Source organism: Neovison vison, chromosome 1, assembly GCF_020171115.1.
Source record: "Neovison vison isolate M4711 chromosome 1, ASM_NN_V1, whole genome shotgun sequence".
NCBI classification, from domain to species: Eukaryota; Metazoa; Chordata; class Mammalia; order Carnivora; family Mustelidae; genus Neogale; species Neogale vison.
The window spans coordinates 218,109,884-218,132,024 of NC_058091.1; the positions used below are offsets into that span (position 1 = coordinate 218,109,884).

Here is a 22,141-nt window from a genome sequence, read left to right on the forward strand (position 1 = left end):
AAAAGAGTTTTAGGTAAGAACTGTAAAAAATAGGATCTATTCAACATAATGGAGTTAGTCCAGATAAGCTTTGTGCACAGTTCTGTTGGTATCTGGTTCAAATCCAGGGGAGTTGTGATGGTCATATCTATGATTCGTATCTTTAGGAATTCCAGGATCCAGGGCAGACTGGCCACAGTAGGTCGGTTGATGATAGGCGTTTAAGCTCCCTGAGAAACAGTGGGAATTTGGGGATTCTTGAACAAAGAGAGGGGATTGTGTCCATGCCAAACTCTTGGCAAGAAGAGGAACTCCAAGAAGGCAAAAAACTCTCTGAGGTGAAGGAGGGCCATAGCTCATATTCCCCATCTTGAGACATGCATTCTTCATACTCAAGGAATGCTTTTGAGTACAACAGAGAGCTATGTCTTCCTGTCCAGGAACCTAGTAAATTCCTACATAGTGATGGCCTCAAGGGGCCTTCAAAGACTATGGTCACTCAAGGGTCACACAATTCAAAATTATCTGGAAAAGTTTTGTTTGTTGTTTTTTGTTTTTGCTTGGGGTAGGGATTAAGATACAAACCTCTAGTTTCAGGAGTAACTGAGCAGTCAGGGACTACAGGAGAATTGGGGACTGCAGTAAAGAATGAAAGCATTTACTGAGAAACAGAACAGTCTAATAGCACTAGCAAATCCTTGAGGAAGATACTGGGGATAACTAGGAAAGGGAGGCACTTGAAGTTTAGAGTTACAGTAACTCAACCATCTGAAAGCTCAGAGCCAAATATCTTTATGACCATCAACCAAGCTTTAAATATCAACAAGGCCTGGTAGAGTGAAAAAAATGAGTGTTTCTCAATATTCAGTGAAATGTTGCTCCTTTAAAGTCATCGCCATTTTCATCAAAGTTTTGTGGTATAAAAGACTGGGGAAGGAAAACACAAGAAAGGGACAAGTCTGGGTGGTATGCTACAGGGTTGGGGTAGAGGAGAGAAAACAGAGTCTAAGATTAGCTCTTGGGGTCAGCATTGTCCCACTATTTAGAGAGATGATCTACATGCCTGTCACAATTAAATAACATTAGAATATCTGATTCAGGGTCTAGTGATATTCTCCAGATGTTTGTCTAATGTGGCAAATAACACCAACGGGACCTTCATACTTGCCTCAGGTGAGTTGCTGAGAATGTCTATCTTGGTTACCTCTTCAGTATGGGGTAAGGACAAGGCCTAATTTGGTTAAAACCAGCCTTCCTTACCCATTAGCTCTTGTGATCTCAGGCTGATCGAGAACCAGAATTGACTGTGTGGCACTTCTCTCTTTATTGATACTCATACTACAACAATTTACAATGATAGTGTGTTATTTACTTGTTGCTCTGTAACAAACTAGCCCCAAACTTACCAGCTTAAAAAAATAATGAGCATTTATTTCACACAATTTCTGTAGGTCAGGATCCAGGAGCTGCTTAATCAGGGGGTTCTGGCTCAAGGTCTCTCTTGAGGTTGCAGTCAAGATGTTGGCCAGGGATACATCATCCGAAGGCTTGACTGGAGCTGAAGGATCAGTGTCCAAGATGGCATGTTCATATGGATGGTGACTTGATGCTGGTTGTTGGTAGGAAGCCTAATTCTTCACCACATGTATTTCTCCATAGGGCTGCTTGAAGTGTCCTCATGATATGATGTCTTGCTCCCCCCAGGGCAGGTGATCCAAGAGAGAACAAGGTAGAAGTCTCAATAATTTTTGTGACCCAGACTCATAAGCCTAACTGTCAATCCTCTGATGTCCTACTGGTCGCATAGTCAGCCCTATTCCCTGTGAGAAGGAAGTAGGACACTAGGATACTAGGAGGTGAAAGTCACTGGGGGCCGTCTTGGAGGCTGGCTACCACAGAGAGCTACCATGTACCAAGAGCTTGCTGTGAAACAGGCTCCCTGCCAAGTGTTTTATAAACAACAGTTCTTGAGGGTTATGGTTTTCTAATTATCCTCATTTTACAGATGAAGAAACTGAGGCTTTGAGAGGGTAAATGACTTTTGCAAGGTTTTTTTCAGGCGCAGCTTGCCCTTTATTTGCACTTCTAAAGAATTAAACCCGTGCCATGCCTTTCTTTTAGCATATAAGCATTGCGTGCCTCCTATGAAACAGGCCGGGTAGTAGGCTGTAGGAATCTAAGAACAGCAAGACCCAGGCCCCAAGGCACATGAAAGTTACATGCACAAAGATAGCACTGTATTTAAGGTATGGCAGGACTCAACCAAGGAAGGAATAGGTAGGGTGGGAATACCCTACTGTGGGTAGGAATGCCCTTCTTGTAGGCTTGATGCTTGAGATGCATCTTCAAAGGAATCAGGCACTTTCTCAACTGTGGACGCATTACTACCTTCAGGTAGAGGGGAGGATGGGGGTGAGGACTTCCACTGATTCCTACAGAGGGTAACCATCCTTAACTCCTGCTTTTGGTCTATGTTTGGTAAAACTGGATGACATTTTACAATATGGCCTACCAAATGGAGCCCTGGGGTCCAGAATCAGGAGACAGGTTTTACACCTTACTTTTCCACTAATCCCCTATGCAATCTTTTTTTTTTTTTTTTTTAAGATTTTATTTATTTATTTGACAGAGAGAGACGCAGTGAGAGAGGGAACACAGGCAGGGGAGTGGGAGAGGGAAAAGCAGGCTTCCTGCTGAGCAGGGAGCCTGATGTTGGGCTCTATCCCAGGACCCAGGGATCATGACCTGAGCCGAAGGCAGATGCCCAACAAATGAGCTATCCAGACGCCCCCCTCTGGGGAATTCTTAATGGACATATGCCTTTGTTCTAGTTTCTGTTAAATGGGCATTAAGTAATACTTCCTTACATCATGAGGGAGGGAGAGTAATGGTGATGATCAAATAAGCTAAAAGATATAAAATGAAAAAAGTTCAAAGCTCTGCCTTTAAGAAGACTGAAGTCATGAGCCAGTTCTTCTGCAATGTATTCTTACCTGTGTCACCCTGTCCTATCCTCACCCTACCCACACAGAGCAGCTGTCATTTTTTACTTCATATTCACAGTTATATTTAGCCAAGGGGAAAAAGAATCAACAGCTCCTAAGGATGTTTGGTGTACAAGGCTATCTCTGAAACCATTTAGAGACACTGCAATTGTCCCTCTGAAGTCATGTTGCTGCAAATGGATGATGATGGGCAAAGAGAAAGAAGTATAATATTTGTGACTGTGACATCATCTGTGCTTCGTGTCACTTTCAGGATGAATATCAGGCGGATGACCCTCTCCGATTCTCCCTGTTGCCATGCATTTCATTCTCTGAGAAGTCAAGCACATTCATTTCTGACATGATAGTCCTATGGTCTACTATTATGATTACATAAGCACATGTGCAACATTTTCTTGTGAACAGTCCTTTCATATGTAGGTAAACCACAGCCCGCAGTCCCCCTGAAAGAGAGGCATGCTGAATATCTTTACCCCAAACTGGACGCTCATGGGGCAGATTCTAGACTAGGGTCACTACTATCTTCCCATATATACCCTGGGCCCCATCATCATAGATGAACAGACTCCATATTTCAGGTGAGTACAGAATTCTTCAGAAATGGTGATTATTTCATGTACACATGAGTCTCATGTCATTATTCATATGAATAATAAAACAGGATATTGATCTATTTGAGAATCAAGTCACTTTCATTTCATTATGTTCTCTGTTCCTTCTCTCGCCTGGAGCCTTGGAAAGTGAGCCCCATACTTTCTTAGGTTCTCCTTTATCACTACACAATACTGTCGTGTTGCTACAATGTTATACACCTCAAAGGACGCCGGTAAGCCTGTTCTCATATACATCACGTTTTGAAGTATTTTCTCTCTTCTGCCTAGGGAGGCCCAAGCAATTCTAGGGTGAAATTTGGCAACCCTGGATTGGGAAGTGAAGATTACCTTGTTCTATGGAAAGTGAAAGAGGAATTGAAGCAAGGAAGCTAAAGCTCATCATTTGGTTCCAGATTATCTGCTTGCCCCTTTCCCCTGGAACGCTCCCATTACTGGTGGTCAAGGCCGTGTTGCCCAGTATTTAAATGGTTTATGGCTTTAAAATATGGCTTTGAAGGCTTCATTGTGGTTAGAAGAAGACATGTATTAAGTATTAAAAGCCCGTCATTCTTCAGTCACTACTCTTTATTTTTTTTCACTAACATGCACTAAAAAAACTCTCATGTTGTCCCTTTGTGGTCACAACTCTCCACACCCCAACCTCTGGTAACCACTAATCTGTGCTCCCGATAGTTTTGCCTTTTCCAGAAAGTCATATCTATGAAATCAGAAAGTATGTAAGCTTTGGAGGCTGTCTCCTTTCCCTCAGCACCAGGCCTTTGAGGCTCATCCGTGTGGCTGCATTTACCAATAGCTATTCCTTTTTACTGCTGAGTAGGGTTCTATTGTTCTCCCACCCAAGCACTAACCGGGCCTGACCCTGCTCAGCTTCCGAGGTCAGACAAATCGGGTGCGTTCAGAGTAGCATGGGTGTAGGTGGGTTCTATTGTCCGACTGCATATTTAACTTGGCCTGTTTCAGCATAGCCCAGACCCCATGACTCCGTAGACAATATGGCATGAGGGTAACCAAGTGAAGAAGAAGCTAATGCTTATCTTTCTAATTCTATAGTTACTTGAACCATGTTGGGTGATCATCTGGAGACAAAAAACAACAGGCAGTTTTTATTCCAGAGGCTCAAGTGCCTTAGGCTTTCAAAATCCCCCTGCATCCAGTATTTGTAATTTACACAAATTTACAAAAATTAACACATTTTATCTTCAGGTTGTCCAGTGTGTGTGACTGGCACTGTCTAATGCAGTGGTTACCAAGAGGGCGATATTGCCCCCCTCTCCCCTCAGGGGACATTTAGTGATCTCTGGGGACAGTTTTGATTGTCACACTGTAAGAGTACTACTGACATCTAGTATGTAGAGGTCAGGGATGACGTGAAATGTCCTACACGCACAGGACACCTCCACAACAACACAATTATTATTGGTCCAAATGTCAATAGTGCCAAGGTGAGCTATCTTGATATAACGTATCTGAGACATCTCTCCAAAAAACACATTTAATGTGTTTTGGGTTGGGCCAAAAACATCTGCAGGAAAATGGTAGCCTTTTTGAAGAGAATCATTATTTTCCCTCAAATTTTAAATGGCAACAAAAGGAATAAGAGTCAGAAAGAGGAGGAGAGTGATTATTCACACCCATAAATAAAATTATTCAAATCCCCTTCAAACAACTGTCATATAACCCACAAACTATTAATCCCTCAGACGACTACTCTCATTTAAATGCCTGTCTCTGGACCATTACATTTTTACCCTTCATATGCAATGCCTTTCACACTTTTCTTAGCTTGGAGAACTCATTTTTTGGGATCACTGTCTTTAGATGCCTTGGCCAGTTATCTTTCTTTATGGCTCCTGTAATAACTGTTGTGAAGAATGTGCCGTTCCTTCTGGCACCATTTAATTTACTGGTCTCTCATCTGGTATCCTCTGCATGGAGTCCAATGCCTGGCACAAGCTGGTGCTCAATAATTGCTGAATTAAGAACATCATTTTCCAGATATGTTTGGATACTCATTCATCCATATGCCCAATCATTTAATAAAATTTATCAGGTACCTACTGAGTGCCAAGCAATATGAATGTTGGAGAGACAGGAGTGAACAAAAGACATCAATCCCCTGTCCTCATAGGGTTTACATTCTAGAGTGAGGGTTGGCAAGATAGTAAATATTTTTGGCTTCGTGGACCATGCAGTCTCCATTGTAACCACGCAACTCTACAGTTGTAGTGTGAAAATAGTCAAAGACAATATGTAAATGAGTGAGAGTAGCTATATACCAATAAAACTTTACTTAAAAAAATAGGTAGCAAGTTTGATTTGGCCCTCGGACTAGTTTTTCAACCTCTGTTTTGGAGAGAAGTCAAATAATAAACAAATAAATATATAATTCAAATAGTAAGTGCTTAAAAAAAAAAAAAGAAGAAGGAAAAGGAATAGAGAGGAAAGAAGGTGTAAAGTTAGTCAGGGAAGGCCTGTCTGAGATGACACTTGACAGACATCTGAATGAAGTGAGGGAGCAAGGCAGAGGACCAGCCAGTGCAAAGGCTCTGAGGTACAAATGTGCTGGGGTCTCCTGGGCCAGTAAGAAGGCCTGTATGTCATGAAAGAGGCAAGCAAGGGAAGTAAGAGAGCTAAGGTTGCAGAGGTGAAAGGGACCAGACTGTGTTACCATGTGGACCTGGAGTTGATTCTGTGTGATGAGAAGCTTGTAGAGGTTTTGAGAGAGGGAGTAACCAATAAGAAGAGGTCAGGGTGACTTGACATCCACCCCTCACTTGTCCAATGGTGGATTTGGGTGAATTAGGAAAAGGCACTTCCTATAGGATGAAGCAGCCTTGGATTTTAGTCTCCTGTCAGCCCCTCTGTCAGTCATCTGTGGTTGGGATAAAGTTTGGACTTCACGGTCCATGGTCTTAAGTGCTGCTTAAGTTACTTAAGAAACTCCAAATCAAACGTTATCAAATGGTATTCTTGAGCCCTTCTAGGACTTTGACATCTTTGGTATACAAAGTATTGTCATTAAGACAATGGTTTCTGGGGCTCCAGCTCAGTGTTTTGGGGCAAATGGGAGGGTACTGAATCTTAGGCATATCCCTTCCTTTTCCCCAGGGGTCAGAGTCAATTCCTGAGACCTTTCACCCCTCAAACAAGCACTTCCTTTTCTTCATGTTGAGGTAAGGCAGAGGAGTACAGATGAAGGAAACAGGGCAGAGAGTAAGCAGCAAGGTGCCTCTCTAAGTTATGAAAACTGGTGTAAAAGAAACCTTGTGGTGATAATGACAGTTTCACTTCCTGGTCTTTGTTGAACTACAGGTTGTCAGGAAAGCCCTGTCACACATTTACATGCAGGTTAAATTTCTCAAAATCTGAGCCACAACAGCCTAGTAACTGTGGGGAATATGATACAAATGCTGCTGTGCTATTGTCCTTGTCAGTGGGTAAATCTCTTTAGCAACTTGATGTGGTTGGTTTTCTTGGATCTGATGGGAACAAATCCAGCTACGGGCTCCCTCTTTGTTAGCCGGTCTTCCTTCCTTTTTACTGATTGTTTTGGACAGGGATTCTGATAGACAAGATGAAGAAATGAAATGCATTTTCATTTTCATTAAATACTGCAGGGCTTTCCAAAACAACCCTTGACAAACTTATCATAGGCCAGCATTTTTTACTTTTCTATGTGCTTTTGGAAGTTTTGACACCAGGGATGAAAATGTGCTTTCCAAACAGTGTGGACTTTACCTAAAAGTGTTGTCAACTGAGTCATAATGAGCATCGTGGTTCATTCTTTTCCCATTGTTGTCTTTATTAGGTGTACGATTTCCCCTAATCTCCTGCACAGACAGTCTGACTTTCTACCCACAGGTCTGATTGAGCATCTTCTATTCATTTATCACTTTCTAAAAATGAGCTAATCAGACCAACTCCTATGATGAATGGATGAATACAATTTGGGTACTTCAGCTTAAAACAATAAAGATGAAAGTGATGGAATAATATTAATTTTGTGCTAATAAGCATCTTCCAAGCTATAACAGAGGATGGAGGATGTAATCCCAGAGTTGGACTTTAAACTTGGATCTGAATTTCAGAGTTGTTGGTAGGTATCTGAATATTAGGTTTGGAAATGTTGAACTGGCACACACATTGTGTTACTTCTAATCTGTTCTGTTTTCCAGGAAAACGGACACTTGCTAAATATTCTCTGTTGAACAAACTGAGAAAGTTGTAATGTACCTTGGGTTCCTGTTAAAGAAAATTTTAGCTGGTGAATCTTGCCGATGCCCTTCTTTGAAGGACTTAACTCACGTTGAAGGCTGCATAAGACTCTGGGCATGGGAGTTGTATTTGGGGAGCAAATGGGCAGCTTCAGATGGTTTTGTTACCTTTCTACAGAATATAGCCTAGGAGGAGTTGGTGAAGAGCACGAGTTTTTAGGCTTGTTGCTTGCTTTTCTCAATATGGCCCATTCAGAACTTCTCCCTTGAAATTAGAACTTTATGCTAGGGAGAAAGCAGGACTGAAAATGAACCTGAGGTTTCTCCTAAGTTCCAGTAAAGCAGCCTCCACTCTGAGTCAGTGAGTGAAAGAGTGAGGACACAGGAAGCTAGACTCTGTCACCAAAGAGCCCAAAAAAAGGGATCTAAAATATTTTTTTCAAAGAAGAAGCATGAATAAAATGATGGGGAAGACACAAAATACAAGAACAGAGAAAGAAGAAAGAGGAAGTAGAATTCAGGAGGAAAAAAAAAATCATAAGGCATTAGTCCATTGAAATGTGAGAAAGGCAAAATCACACCCAACCTGCTCTAGCTGGGTTTACCTATCAAAACTTTAACTCGGACACATGGGGACTCCTCTTACCTATTTATCTCAGAATCTTCCATACGGTGTCAGGAGATATGTTAGTTAAAGTAGCAATGGTGTGCTGGTTATCTTTGTTTCCTCCTATCTTTCCAGATGTTTTACACCTGAAAGTATGAAATAATAACTTAAAAGTATGAAATAATCAGTAACTTATAAGCCATGCCCACAAATGGAAAGTGAAATGTAAGACTGAGATGGTTTGGAGGAGAAAAAAAGGATTTTAAAAATAAACCCAAATGATCCACATGAATAAAAGATTTATACTTTTGGTCCAGATCCATGGTCCACTGAGGTTAGGATTTTGACTCAAAGAGGATAATAAAGGTTATGGAAGGTCAGGGATATAGAAGTCCAGAGCTGCCATTCATACCAGTTGGTTCATTGGTTAACTGCTTAGCTCTCAACCTTGTCAAAAACAGATCTTGCCTGAGTGAACTTCATACTACTGATTCATTTTTTTTTTTAAAGATTTTATTTATTTATTTGACAGACAGAGATCACAAGTAGGCAGAGAGGCAGGCAGAGAGAGAGGAGGAAGCAGGCTCCTCGCTGAGCAGAGAGCCCGATGCAGGGTTCGATCCCAGGACCCTGAGACCATGACCTGAGCCGAAAGCAGAGGCTTTAACCCACTAAGCCACCCAGGTGCCCCCATACTACCAATTCTTTATCAGCAGTATAGGCCTTATGTCATGGTGAGATCACCCCCACCCTGGGCAATGTAGTGGGACACTTCCTTCATATGGTCTTCCCTCTGCCTGCAACACCTGATGGGATCAAAGCCTGCTAATACAGAGTGTAAATAAAGACTTATTCCTGGCCACGTCCACTCCAGACTCCTAGAGGACAAAATGTCCATCCAGCAGTTGCTTCAGGAGTATTTCATTTCATAAGTGAGAAAAATCAAAGAGAGTATGGGATAGCACGGACTATAGGATTCTTACCCATGCCTTTTATTTTTCAGTACCTATGTCCCTGAGCTGTTGTGCCCATGCCATACCAACTCCATGGGCCACATTCAGAATCATTCAAAGTTTATTTTATCCCCATCAGTTGTTATAGGATGTTCAGTTGCACAGAAACTCCTCTAGGTACTTTTAAAAAAGATTTTATTTATTTATTTATTTTACAGAGAGAGAGAGAGTGAGAGAGAGACAGCAAGAGAGGGAACACAGCAGAGGGAGTAGGAGAGGAGAAGCAGGTTCCCTGTGGAGCAGGGAGCCTGATTCGGGGCTTGATCCCAGGACTCTGGGATCATGATCTGAGCTGAAGGCAGATGCTTAACGACTGAGCCAGCCAGGCACCCCTCCTCTAGGTACTTTTGGTGGTAACCTGAGAGTTATCTATTGTATACTCATGAACAAGTCATCTTGAGCAAGAACATCTGCACTCCCCTCCTCCCAGGCTTGGGTGTCTGTCAGGGACATCCTTTACCAGAATTCCCTATCCCACCGTAATAATTAGTATTCTGTGAATTCCCAATGCATATTAAAGGTTTGTGATAATGAAAAGGTGATCTTTGACCTATTTCTAGAAATGGGCAGTGATAAATATACCAGGATACTGAAGTCTTCCTTATTTTAAAGGAGAAATCTCCAAGACTTAGTAACTCCATGATGATGGCTGGAGGAGATTGGTTGCTGCGATTTGATGGATTTGAGTAGGGTAGAAAGACAGAACAAATAATTTAAATAATTTAGAGCCTAATTCCTTTTCACTTCTCTAACAGATCAGTATGATTTTAGTAAGTAACTGCAAACAATTCATTCTGGGTTCTTTATTCTTAATTTAGGAGGAAACTTTCGCAAGTGAGACAAAGGCTCATTCTTTTTCTTTCATAAGGAGCTGAGGATATTTTTCCATGAAACATCTAGCATGTGCTCCCCACCCCCACACACACATGCATCAGAATGCTATCTACAGAGGGTCATCCTGTTTTCTCTCTTCTAAAAACACCCTTTCAACACGGTAATTCTCCAATTTGAGTGAGGCAGCATTCTCTATCTTCCCTGAGGTCTATCTACCTTTCCCAGCTCGACTGCACTGTGGACCTCTGTTCTCTCTGAATTCCCGAAATGGAAGATGCTTTCAAAAACTAACACTTTTTTAAAAATAGTGACTCTGGGCGCCCTCTGCTGTCTACTTAAGTTATTCAGCTGCATACCAGTGATAAAAGCAAGGCATGAAGGCAGGGAGGGATTACTGAAAAAATCCAAACATACACCATACACAAACATTAAGTATATATATATGTGTTTCTTTGTACATGTAACGTATGCATATTATATGTATGTCTGTGTGCATGCATATATACCTTAACTGTTTTTACTGAGTGGCCCCTTCAAGGTTCTGCTGAATCAATAGCACAAACTTTCCTGAAAAGCGCACCTATGAGCATGTACACGCACGCACACACACACAGAGCCACCATCTGGGCACAACAATACACAGACAGAGTTAACAATGTGAGCTTTGGCATCAGACCATCTGTGCGTGCCCACTCCCGGCTATTACATCAATGGCCAAGAACTTAACCTCTCAGAGTTTGTTTCCTCATCTGTGAAATGGGGTTTTCCTGAGGGTTAAATGAGATACTGTATATGAAGTGCTTTGTATAGAGCCTGGCAATGGTTAAGTCTTATTAAGTGTTAGCAGGGTTTTTGCCTTTATCTTTTAAACCCTACCATACCGAGCCCTGTTGTTGTTAAATTCCTTGTTACTTCAGCATCAGTGTGTCAAAGAAAAGGCTGTGCTCATCTAAATTGGAGATGACATTTCCTCTGCTCTCCACAGTTTTACACAGGGAGATAAACCCTGTGGCCCAAAAGCCTCATGTGGAGTTGCTTCATCTGTCCTGGCTTCTCAGTGAGCAGCATTCATGTTGAATTATCTTCGGACGTGCATGTGGCCATCCTGCCACCAGCGACAGAACGTATTCTTTAAACTGGTATTAATTCAGTAATTTCCAGCCATGAAAGTGAAGGCCTCCTTAATCCTCTTGAACTCAATGGCGACACAATGTGTCCCCGTAGAGTGCCGTGGGACCTACCAGGAGGTTCTGCTGGGTTGCCAGGTGTGTGACTTCGATTCGTGGATTCGAAATCCATTCGAGTTGTAGGGCAGTCACTTTGCGGGGGTTACGCCTTCTTTTGTGATGTACTTCAACAAGATGTTCTGCTGCCTGGAAATGAGGGAGATCTGGGGAATTAAGTGACATGGGGATGTTCTTTTGGGTGAGGAGCTTGGCCTGAGTTAGGGCAAGGAAAAGGAATCAGGAAAGATGAGGGATACTAATTAAGCAATGAATGGGGACTCCAGGTGCCTTTTCCTCTCAGGGCCTAATTAAATGAGGACTTCCTCTATCCTAAGCACCCAGCTTTGGAGTACTTCAGCTACAGGACAGAGATTACCAGCCAGATGTGGGGTTTTCTTCCCTCTGGGACTTTTTTCCCAGACCTCACCTTAATCACTGTGGTCAAGTTGCCCCTGATGCTCTTGGAGGCCACAGTCCTTGGAAGATCAACTCAGTAAGGTAGGCAGGTGGGTAGGTGTGCTGTTTGGCAGTGTTCTGGTCTTGTTCCACCAGTAGCTGGGAAGTTTCATGTAAAATCGTATGTCCTCCCCCTACTCTCCCTTCTTTCCAAATCACTTCTGTCTCAGATTAGCCAAGAGCCTACAAACACTGGGGGAAAACCCCATGGAGAAAAACTAAGAAAGAGGGCTCTGGCCAGGGTGTTAATGCACTCATTACCTACATGCCCTTCTTTGCCATCTTGCTTCTTAAGGGCTTGGCTCTGGCTCAAGTAAAACTAAGATAGAAAGAGCAGCGGGTTTATGAGAAAGTTGTGAAATACTGAAAGCAGAGCATAGCAGGCTATACATATTAACTAAAACCTACCATTAATTAATTCACCCTTTCAAAAAATATTAAGGCCACATTTTAGTATTGTGGTATAGTATTATACTACATAGGAACTTTGGGGTCATGTAAAACAGAGGTAGGATAGTTTGTCCTTCAGAAGACACTAGATATACTTGGAAAAAGTCCTTTAACAACACAAGGCAATGTACATGTCAAAATGAATGACAGACTATCGGTGCTATCGAAGATCAGAAAAGGTCCTTGTGAGTGTGTGCACATGCAAACAGGCACATGCCACTTACTATCTACGGGGTGAGAAGTATCACACCAGTCATTAACAGTGTGGCCATTTCCACAGATGCTCATTTAATGTCTGTTCTTCTTGCAGAATGCAAGCTCATGGTAACAGAGGGCATTTTTTAAATCCTGTTTTGACTCCATGCATGTTAACAAAAATATTTTAATCAGGATTACTCCAATATCAATTTTTGCTCAAGGTACTTTTGAGGTAACACCACTTAAACCAATGTAATTCCTTGATTCATTTTTTTAATCTTGTCAAGTTGAAAGTATACATTCTCTTTTTAAAATTTTTATTAACATATAATTATCATTTGCCCCAGGGGTACAGGTCTGTGAATCATCAGGCTTACACATTTCACAGCACTCCCATAGCACATACCCTCCCCAATATCCGTAAGTAGTATAAAGCATATACCTTTAAAAAATCTTTTTTACCAAAACAAGATGGGATCAGGAGGGAGACAAACCATAAGAGACTCTTAATCTCACAAAACAAACTGAGGGTTGCTGGAGGTTGGGAAATAGGGAGAGGGTGGTTGGGTTATGGACATTGGGGAGGGTATGTGATTATGGTGAGCGCTGTCAAGTGTGTAAGCCTGTACCCCTGGGGCACATAATACATTATATGTTAATAAAAATAATTTTAAAAGATCTTTTTTACTTTTCTGAAATATTTCCACCAGGGGATTAATTCACAATGATTTGGCTCACCACACTTTTTTTTTAACCCATAATGTATGTCAAATTTGTAAACAGAAATATTATTAAGTAAATTTGAATCTTGAGTTATTTTTGTCAAGCTCCGTTCTATTCTGCCATGTTGCCTTAGTTTACATGGATATGTATGCACATGTGTGTGTATGTATACATGTGTCTCTGTGTGTGTATATTATATATATATGATTTGAAAACACTAAAGAGATACACTTTTTACTAATCTTAAATCATAATGATCTGGGACTCCTGAATCATTGATTCCAGGGGAGAGGGTTTGGGATTGAGGTGGTTCATCAGAGTGAGGATCCTCAGGAGTAGAGGCAAAAGGCACACATACAACACCTCATCGGGTACTTGCTCAGGAGTCCAGGCACAAGGCCATTCTTACCTGCTCTTCCCTCTTTGTGACAGCAGAGACCAGAGGACCCAGAGATAGTATCTGAAATCCAAGTCTCCTGTGCACATAAAACAAATACAAGCTTCCTCATAAAATAGTGGTATATAATATAGTCCCTAGAATAGCAACATCAGCACCTGATAATTTATTAGGAAGTCACATTTATTTTTGGACCCTGCTCCAGATCAGTGGAATCAGAAACTCGAGAGATGGGGCCTAGAATTCTCGGTTTGAACAAGCTCTCTAGAGAACTCTGATGCTTGCTAAAGTTTGAGGACCACCGCCTTATACTGAGCTGTCATCATGGCTATCAAAACAAGAGGTGAAAGGAACATATCCAGAAAGCAAAGATTTGCCTAAAGGAAAAAAAAAAAAATCAAAGCTTAAAATATCCTTTAAGCAAGATCAAGTTCCCCATGAATTCCTCTCTGAGGTTCTCAACAGGAGTAGAGAGTGCCTAAGAAGTTTTTATTTGCTTGCAAAGAAATAGAGAAAGCTGTAATTTTGCCTGCTTGAATTGTAGCAGATGAATCCTTACCTCTCCATTACATTTTCTCAGTAATAGTCCTTAGGAATTAGTTCAATTTTGTATTAATTCCTTGGATCACTGTCAACAAAAATGTCAGCCCAAATTGCCCAGGATCTGTCTATTTCATCAGAGTCTATTCTTCAGGAGGATTTTGATCACTCTGTAAGGAGTACTATCTAGAGAAGCAAAGAGCAAATGACTAGGCTGAAGGTCTTTAAGTTCAACACGGCAGGCTAAAAGTGTTCTGCTTTAGGAAAGGGAGGTCTTCTCCCTGTGGCATCTTAAGAGCCTTTCATAGTGCCCTGTCCTTTGTAGCTGCTTCATATTGATTTGGTGAAGGAGTGGAGAAACCATAAGAGTTCTACAGCTTGAAATGCCTGCTTGAAGAGGTGACACATGAGTTAGATCTTGAAAAATGGGCAGAAAAGGATGGATAAAGAGGGAGGGCATTTTATTTTATTTTATTTAAAGATTTTATTTATTTATTTGACAGACAGAGATCACAAGTAGGCAGAGAGGCAGGCAGAGAGAGAGGAGGAAGCAGGCTCCTCGCTGAGCAGAGAGCCCGATGCGGGGGTTGACCCCGGGACCATGACCAGAGCCGAAGGCAGAGGTTTTAACCCACTGAGCCACCCAGGTGCCCCAAGGGAGGGCATTTTAGGTGGGAGGAGGAAAGGATACATAACGGCTGAGCAAAAGCTTGGGATCAGGTCTAAATGCTTGGGACTGAGTGGAAGGCATCGGAGAGAAAACACTCTTCACAGGGGCTTATGATGACAACCAACAGCTAACAAAATGAATTAATGAGTATTTAACTCATCCTCTCCTATGATCCCTACCAGGCTAGGTATGGGGCTGACAGTGGAGAACAAGACAGACACGATACCTAAATCTAGTGAAGAACAGAGAGTGGTAAGAGGATGGTCAGTGGAGGATACGTGAAGTACAAGTTATGTAGGCAGCTCACCTAACCTGAAGTTAAGCAAGCAGGTTAAGCCTTTTCAGACAACAAGATGCCTCAGTTATGGCCTGAGGAGGGAAGAAGTGTGGAGTAGCAAGGAATGGGGTGGGCTAGGCAAACCTGGGCCAGGTTATGAAGAACCTTTTAAACTACGTTAAAGAGACAGCTTTATCCAGAGGGGAGTGAAGAGCCCTCAGAAGGTTTTAAACAGAAAAGGACAAGTTTGTTTTGGAAATCTCACCGGTTGTAGTAAAGACAGCTGAAAGGACTGAGGATGGTTGCTTTAATTAGAGAAGTAGCAATGGGAAAGAAGTTCAGAGAGCTTGCTGGAAAAAAGTCTCTGATAGTTTAAAGCATGTCAGTGTTTCCTTGACATTTCCACCAATGGAAGCCGGAATGAATGCTCCCTCCCTTTGAATCTGGACAGGCCTGTGATTTGAGTGGAAGTGCTGCCATGGAACCTCTGAAACCAGGTCGTAAAAGGTGACAACAGTTCTGCCTGGTCCTCTTGAGACTCCCTAGTACTGAGCTACTGTGTTGTCAGGGAGCGACACGTAAATGTTCTGACCCCAGTCTCAGCTGAGGGCCCAGCATCAGCTGCCATAAATATTAAGTGAGGAAGCCTCTGCGGTGACTCTAATCCTAGCCATCAAGTGACTAAGAACCACCTGAGACACTGAGTAAGCACTGCTTGGCCGAGCCAGTCAATTCTAACCATAATGAAAAAACGATTGGTGTTTTAACTGGCATGTTTCAGACATAAAAAGAGAGAACCAGAACACTCTCCTGGTAACACCTAACAAAGGAGGTATCTTTTTGTCTCCTTCTCATACTGTGCTGGACTCAATCAGGGTGACTTTTGGACTTTGAAGCAGCAGACATTTTTATAATAAATGAAACAATCTACAAAGGCATGTAATAGAGTTGGGGAATAAGATGTTCTGTCCAAATATTCTCATTAACAGAATAAGTACATGCTTTAGGCAAATTATCGATTGCAAAAAAACACCATTTTTCAAAGAAATTATGAAATTTTGAAGAATGAAATGCTCACTATAGACTAAGCAAACTTTTTCTTTGATGGTTCTTTAGCCTTTAGAATCATCTATTAATTTTTGGAGTAAACATGAGGCTCATTAGCTCCCTCTGTACTCTTGCCCTTCAGCGTAACTTATGGGAAGAGGTCGAAGAGCCCAGCTTTTACCAGCAGCAGAGCCACCATAGTCACTGGCTGTTCAGAGCAGCAGGGCTTTGGAAGGTCATGACTGCTATTTATTGCTCACATTTTTTTTTTTTAAACTAATGAATGGTTGTTAGCTAACAACCAGGGCCACAGTCATACAGGGCATAATAGCCATTCGACTGCTCTTTGCGAACGCCAGAAAAGATAAGTTGGGGGACAGGAAGCACGCCCTATTATTCCCTCAGACTTCGAACATAGAGAAATCCAAATGCCTTTTTCTGCAAACACCGGACACAAAAAAATACAATTAAGATTTTCTAAAGGCACAGAATGTTCCTTAGAAGGGGCTAAGTGTTCACAGAGCATAAGCAGAAGGAAGAACGCATTTGTTATACGATTCTTCAACTAGGTACTCACATTCTGAATGCTACTGACAATAATAACAATAGTTAGCATTTAGTAGCACTTACTCTGTACAACCCACGGTTCTGCTTGCTTTACATTTATTATCTCATTCCCTTCTCCAGCAGGCCTATGAGGTGGTTCTGATTACCCCATTCAATAAATGAGGAGAGTGAAGGGAGTCGGTGGCCACACACTAAGCCACCCAATAAATGGGAGCCCTTTCCTAGTATTCTCTCTCTGAAGAGACAGAACATGCTCTCTTGGGAAGGGTACTGGACTAGGAAGCTGGATTTTCATCTCAGCTTCACCTCTAACTAGTTCTACCAATTTGCACCAGTCATTTCCTTCACCTGAAAGATGATGGAATTCAATGAGGAGATTCAGACCATTCCTCCTACTCTAAAATTGCTGATTCGGTGAACAATTCTTTACTCTGAAAAACAATCAAGTTAAAAGTAAACCTTAGTTTTTGAAACAACACTGAAGAAAGAGTGTACAGAACATTAAGACGACAGATGGGAGGGTTGGACATCAGGTGGGCCTTTAGAAACAAAAGGCACAACTCACCAGTGCTGTGTTTCAAACCATCATTTGACAGACCAAGATGAGGAAGCATTAACCTGCTGTCAAGGCACGTTTCTTTTTACAAACAAAATAAAGTATCCCAAGAGAAAAGAGAAGATCATTAACATGACAATTATAGAACCAAACATTTATGATCCACATAAAAAACAAAACAATACAGATAGCATTATGGGGTATTTTTTGGCACTTATTTTGAAAATCACATGGCCTGTCCATAACCACAGTGGTAAACATCTAAATTTTAGTTTACCTATCAGTTCTCGGTTAGTTTGTGCTGCAGAGAAAACAAAACAACCTCAAGATGTTTTCTCAAGAACATTTTATTTCTCTTGTTTTTGAGAAAAGTTGACACTACTGAACCTTAAGTGGAAATTTCAAGTCCATATAAGTATCTTATTTTAGGTCACAGATAAAGGATGACAGAAGCCATGAGAAAATCCTGGGTTATTGCCCAGTGTGGCACGATAGGTTTTAGATGTCCTGAACTCATTAAGGGTATAATCTGCAAGTAATTACTCCCCTGAAAATTCACTGAAGCTGACCACCGAAGGTGAATTCCTTCTCACTGAGGCTTACTGGGTTCTACTCTGGTACCAGAGCTGGACTGCAGACTACAGCCATGTTCCTTCACAGATCCTCAGAAGTTTACATAGGGGAAGTATCCTTCCTGAAGGAACAGAACTTTCCGCTTGATTGTATTTAGATCTTCACAGCAACACAACATTAACTTCTTCAGTCAGCATACCAGTCCTCAATGCACTCGGAAGTTTAAGAAGACCAAGTGCTTGTTAATATGCCATCCACTGGAGTACAATGCCTGATTTCTTAGGAAGCCATTGACTCACTAAAAGCAGGCCCCTTCCAGCTCAGATCCATGGGAGGTTTAAACCAAGTGTTACTCTACCCACAGGGACTGATTGAGCGGCTGGAAGGTCCGATGGCTGACTGTCCTCTTGTTTAACAGCATCATGTGGGATTTCCTGTCCCCAGGGGTGTGGCAGAGCAGAGTATCCAACGTGTAAGTGGTGACCTGGCCATTTATATGCAGTTTCCCATAGATCTCATCAAATCTGGCTAGAAGGGCAGGCACATCCTTCATTTTTTCCCTCGCTTTGGCCAGCTGGGAAAAAGAAAAGCAGATCATTATATGTCTGCAAGATTTCTTCTTTGTTCTTCTTATCCTCCAAGAAGCAGAGATACAAATGCATAAAAATGTACGGTGTATACCTATATGATGAAAACCAGCGTACCAGGGCACACAGAAGTATGAATGGATTCCACAAGCTATACACAAAATTCAGAATTAGTACCTGAAAATCATTCCTAGTATCTCATAAAAAGGATGTTCAAATGGTACATAATATACAATGAAACATAACAGGATAAAGAGTCAAATAGCAGTGGAAACAAAGTTTGCCCAATTTGACAATCAGAGAGGGAGGTGGGGCCAAATTATGTGAAGGTTTATAGCACATGGTATAACTTTTCTGGAATTCATTCCAGAAGCCACCAGAAGGTCCAAATTGGGACATGATCTGACTTAGGTTTAAATGGCTGTGTAGGGACATGGAGGGTGAAGGCTAATTGGGAGGCCAGTATCATAGTCCAGATGAGAGAGGATGACAGTCTAAACTGGAAAATATATATATAAGATGGAGAAATAGATGTATAACAAGTATATTTGGGAGGTTCAACTGAAAGGATTTATTGTTGAAGATGTCAGGAAAAGGGAAGAATCAAAGATATCTTCCCAATTTGGCTTTTACAAATTGGTGATGGGTGAGGTCATTAACGAAGATGGGGAAGATGGGAGGACCAGATTTGGAGGGGGAACAAAACAAGAGTTCTGTTTTGGACATGGGTGAGATGCCTGTGAAAGGTCTAAATAGGCAAGTCGAGGGACTGTTAGATATATACCAATATAATGCAAGGAGGAGACCAAAAGTATAAAAACTATAAATATTTAGACCAAAAGTATAAATATCAGAGTCACCAAGTGTATAAATGCTATTTAATTCTATAAAAATAGGTGAGGTCTAAATTATAATGCAGAGCTACTTTGTAAACAAAATCAACATTTACTTAGTTCAATCCTTATTAATGATACAACCCATGGTAAAGCATCCTACTCTTGATTTTGGCTCAGGTCATGATCTCTGGGAAGTGAGATGGAGCCCTGCATCAGGCTCCCTACTCAGGGTGAGTCAGCTCTCTCTCTCTCTTTCTGTCCCTCCCCCAACTTGTACACACACATACACACACACACACACTCTCTCTCTCTCCCTCTAAAAAATAAATAAATCTAAAAAACAAAAAAACAAAAAACTTCTCTTTAAAAAGGAATGATAAAACCTAACATTTCTTTCTTTCTTTCCTTCTCCCCCCCCTCCCTTTTTTTTAAAAGATTTATTTATTTGACAGAGAGAGCGAGACAGCGAGAAGGGAAACATAAGCAGGAGGAGTGGGAGAGGGAGAAGCAGGCTTCCCAGTGAGCAGGGAGTCCAATGTGAGGCTCAATCTCAGGACCTGGGATCATGACCTGAGCCAAAGGCAGACGCTTAGCAAGTGAGTCACCTAGGCGCCCCCAAGTAAACATTTTCTGATGAAAGTTACTTGTATTCCAGGTCTCTAAGAAATCCTCTGGTCATCTTCTAAATATATCATAACCTTATTTGCTGCTGGCATACCCTTCTTTCAAACAAGGGCTCCCCACTGAACCTTTAGGTAAGAAGTTTTATAGCACTTTATTATGTTCTTAAAAAGAATAGCTTCTTTATTCCCTACCTCATGTTGTAGGTAAAATGACTTGAGGTGAAGCATATGGTTTCCCAAAGCAGCCAAGCAAATATACCAAGCTAGAGATAACTTTGCTCTAAATGCATAGACCACATCAGTTCTCTCTCACAAATATCAAATGGTGTCATTAGAACCATTCTATGGTTTAAGCAGAAAAGAGATTGTACTTCATTGTTAGTTTAGTTTCAAAAAAGTAGTCAATGAAGCAACAGCTGATGTTTGGAGTGGTTTTAGTCATAGTAATTAAGAATATCAATAACTCTCCAAATTCCGCTGGTGGTATACCAGCACCTGATCTCCACACATGAGACGTCTTTAACAACTGCTGGTATCAACACCCCACAGTGCATCTGTATGACACAAGTGTTACAGGGGACCCTCTGCACCTACTGTCTGATAGGCATACTCTGAGCTGGCTCAAAGGCTGCTGGAGTCAGAGCAGTCCCTTATTTCTCGATAGCAGTTCCCTGCACCGCCCCACAACAGCCAGCAAAGACACGCGATGACAGGTGGAGCTTTTGAAGTAGATCAGTCTTACAGACTTTGAGGGAAAAAATATCAGATAAAAACCCATATTTTTCAATATGGAGTTTGGATGCTTAAGTCATGTAATTGGGACAACATATGGATGGACCAGGTCTAAGTAGAGTGATTCACATCAGTGCTATTGAGAAAACTAAAGTGTGTCAGTAATGGATATACACAATTGTGTACTTTAAAACCTGTTTATTTTTTTATTTTTTAAAAGATTTTATTTATTTATTTGACTGAGAGATCACAAGTAGGCAGAGAGTTAGGCAGAGAGAGTAGGGGAAGCAGCTCCCTGCTGAGCAGAGAGCCCGATGCGGGGCTCCATCCCAGGACCCTGGGATCATGACCTGAGCCGAAGGCAGAGGCTTTAACCCACTGAGCCACCCAGGTGCCCTTAAAACCTGTATATATTTCCAGTTCCCCCGCCTTTTTACAACATACTCCAAAAGGGCTTGGGTGGACCACCACCTACAGAAAGCTAAGAATTATAATAGAAATGAGCTTTAAATTAACTGAACCCTGTCAGTTTCCTGACAAGCAACCTTTGCCAGCAGGAAGAAGAGTTTGGGTGGAAGTGTGGAAACGCAAAGGGGCTGGGAGGGCAACAGTGTGGCAGAGGGGGAGAAAGGAGCCAGCTGCGCTCTACCACCAACCCTGCTATCTCAGACTCGAGCAGGGACCTGTACTATCAAAAGCCAAGGGAGGGAGGAAGAAGCTAGCAATAGGCCCCTTCATAAGTCAAAATGACAACACCAATATCATTACTAACAAACTGATCGCTGCCAGTAATTTATGATTTCTTTACAGTTTTTTCCCTTTAGCTATATATGTACAAATTACTAAATTTCAAATGACTTACAGTAACTCTTCTTTGTGTCCCCCCTCCTTTTTTAAAAGATTTTATTTATCAGAGAGGAGAGTGAACGAACGCACAAGCAGGGGGAGCAGCAGGCAGAAGAAGAGGGAGAAGTGGGCTCCTTGCTCAGGAGCCCCAATGTGGTGCTTGATCCCAGGACCCTGGGATCATGACCTGAGCTGAAGGGAGATGCTTAACCCACTGAGCCAACCAGGCATCCTGTCCTCTTTGTGTGCTTAAGCCATCAGTGTGAGACATGGGTTCATTCACTTCCCTTTGCTTTCAATTTTTGGAAATTGCTTACCATTTTTATTTAATTTTGTTTTACAGTTTTGCAGAAACATTTATACAGTTCCATTAGCTGGCCTATTTAGTACCTAAAACCACAGTTCTAATTATACAAACTTTAATATGGTTTTATATCTGGCAGGTCTAGTACTTCTTCCTGCTCTTCTTTCACAGGGTTTTCCCAGTTATTCTTGTTAGTTTGTTCTTTCTAGTAAACCTTAACTGGAGAAAAAAACCCAATGGCACTTTTATTAGGAGGTTACATAATCA

The 22,141-nt window shown here is 41.6% G+C and overlaps 1 protein-coding gene across 4 annotated transcripts in view; it reads right to left on the minus strand.

Annotated features, from left to right (window-relative positions):
* Nucleotides 1-1,452: 1,452 nt before the first annotated feature.
* The window catches only part of PTCD2 (pentatricopeptide repeat domain 2), a 52,095-nt gene continuing 31,406 nt past the window's right edge, over nucleotides 1,453-22,141 (minus strand). For 2 of the 4 annotated variants that reach the window (XM_044267423.1, XM_044267446.1), the window contains one exon: nucleotides 17,703-18,520. In XM_044267423.1, coding sequence (XP_044123358.1) covers nucleotides 18,296-18,520 — 225 coding nt within the window. In that variant the 3' untranslated portion in view covers nucleotides 17,703-18,295. Of the gene's footprint in view, nucleotides 1,670-8,458; nucleotides 8,566-17,702; nucleotides 18,521-22,141 lie in introns of those variants that run through there. The other 2 variants (XR_006386659.1, XM_044267433.1) reach the window with 2 other exon arrangements.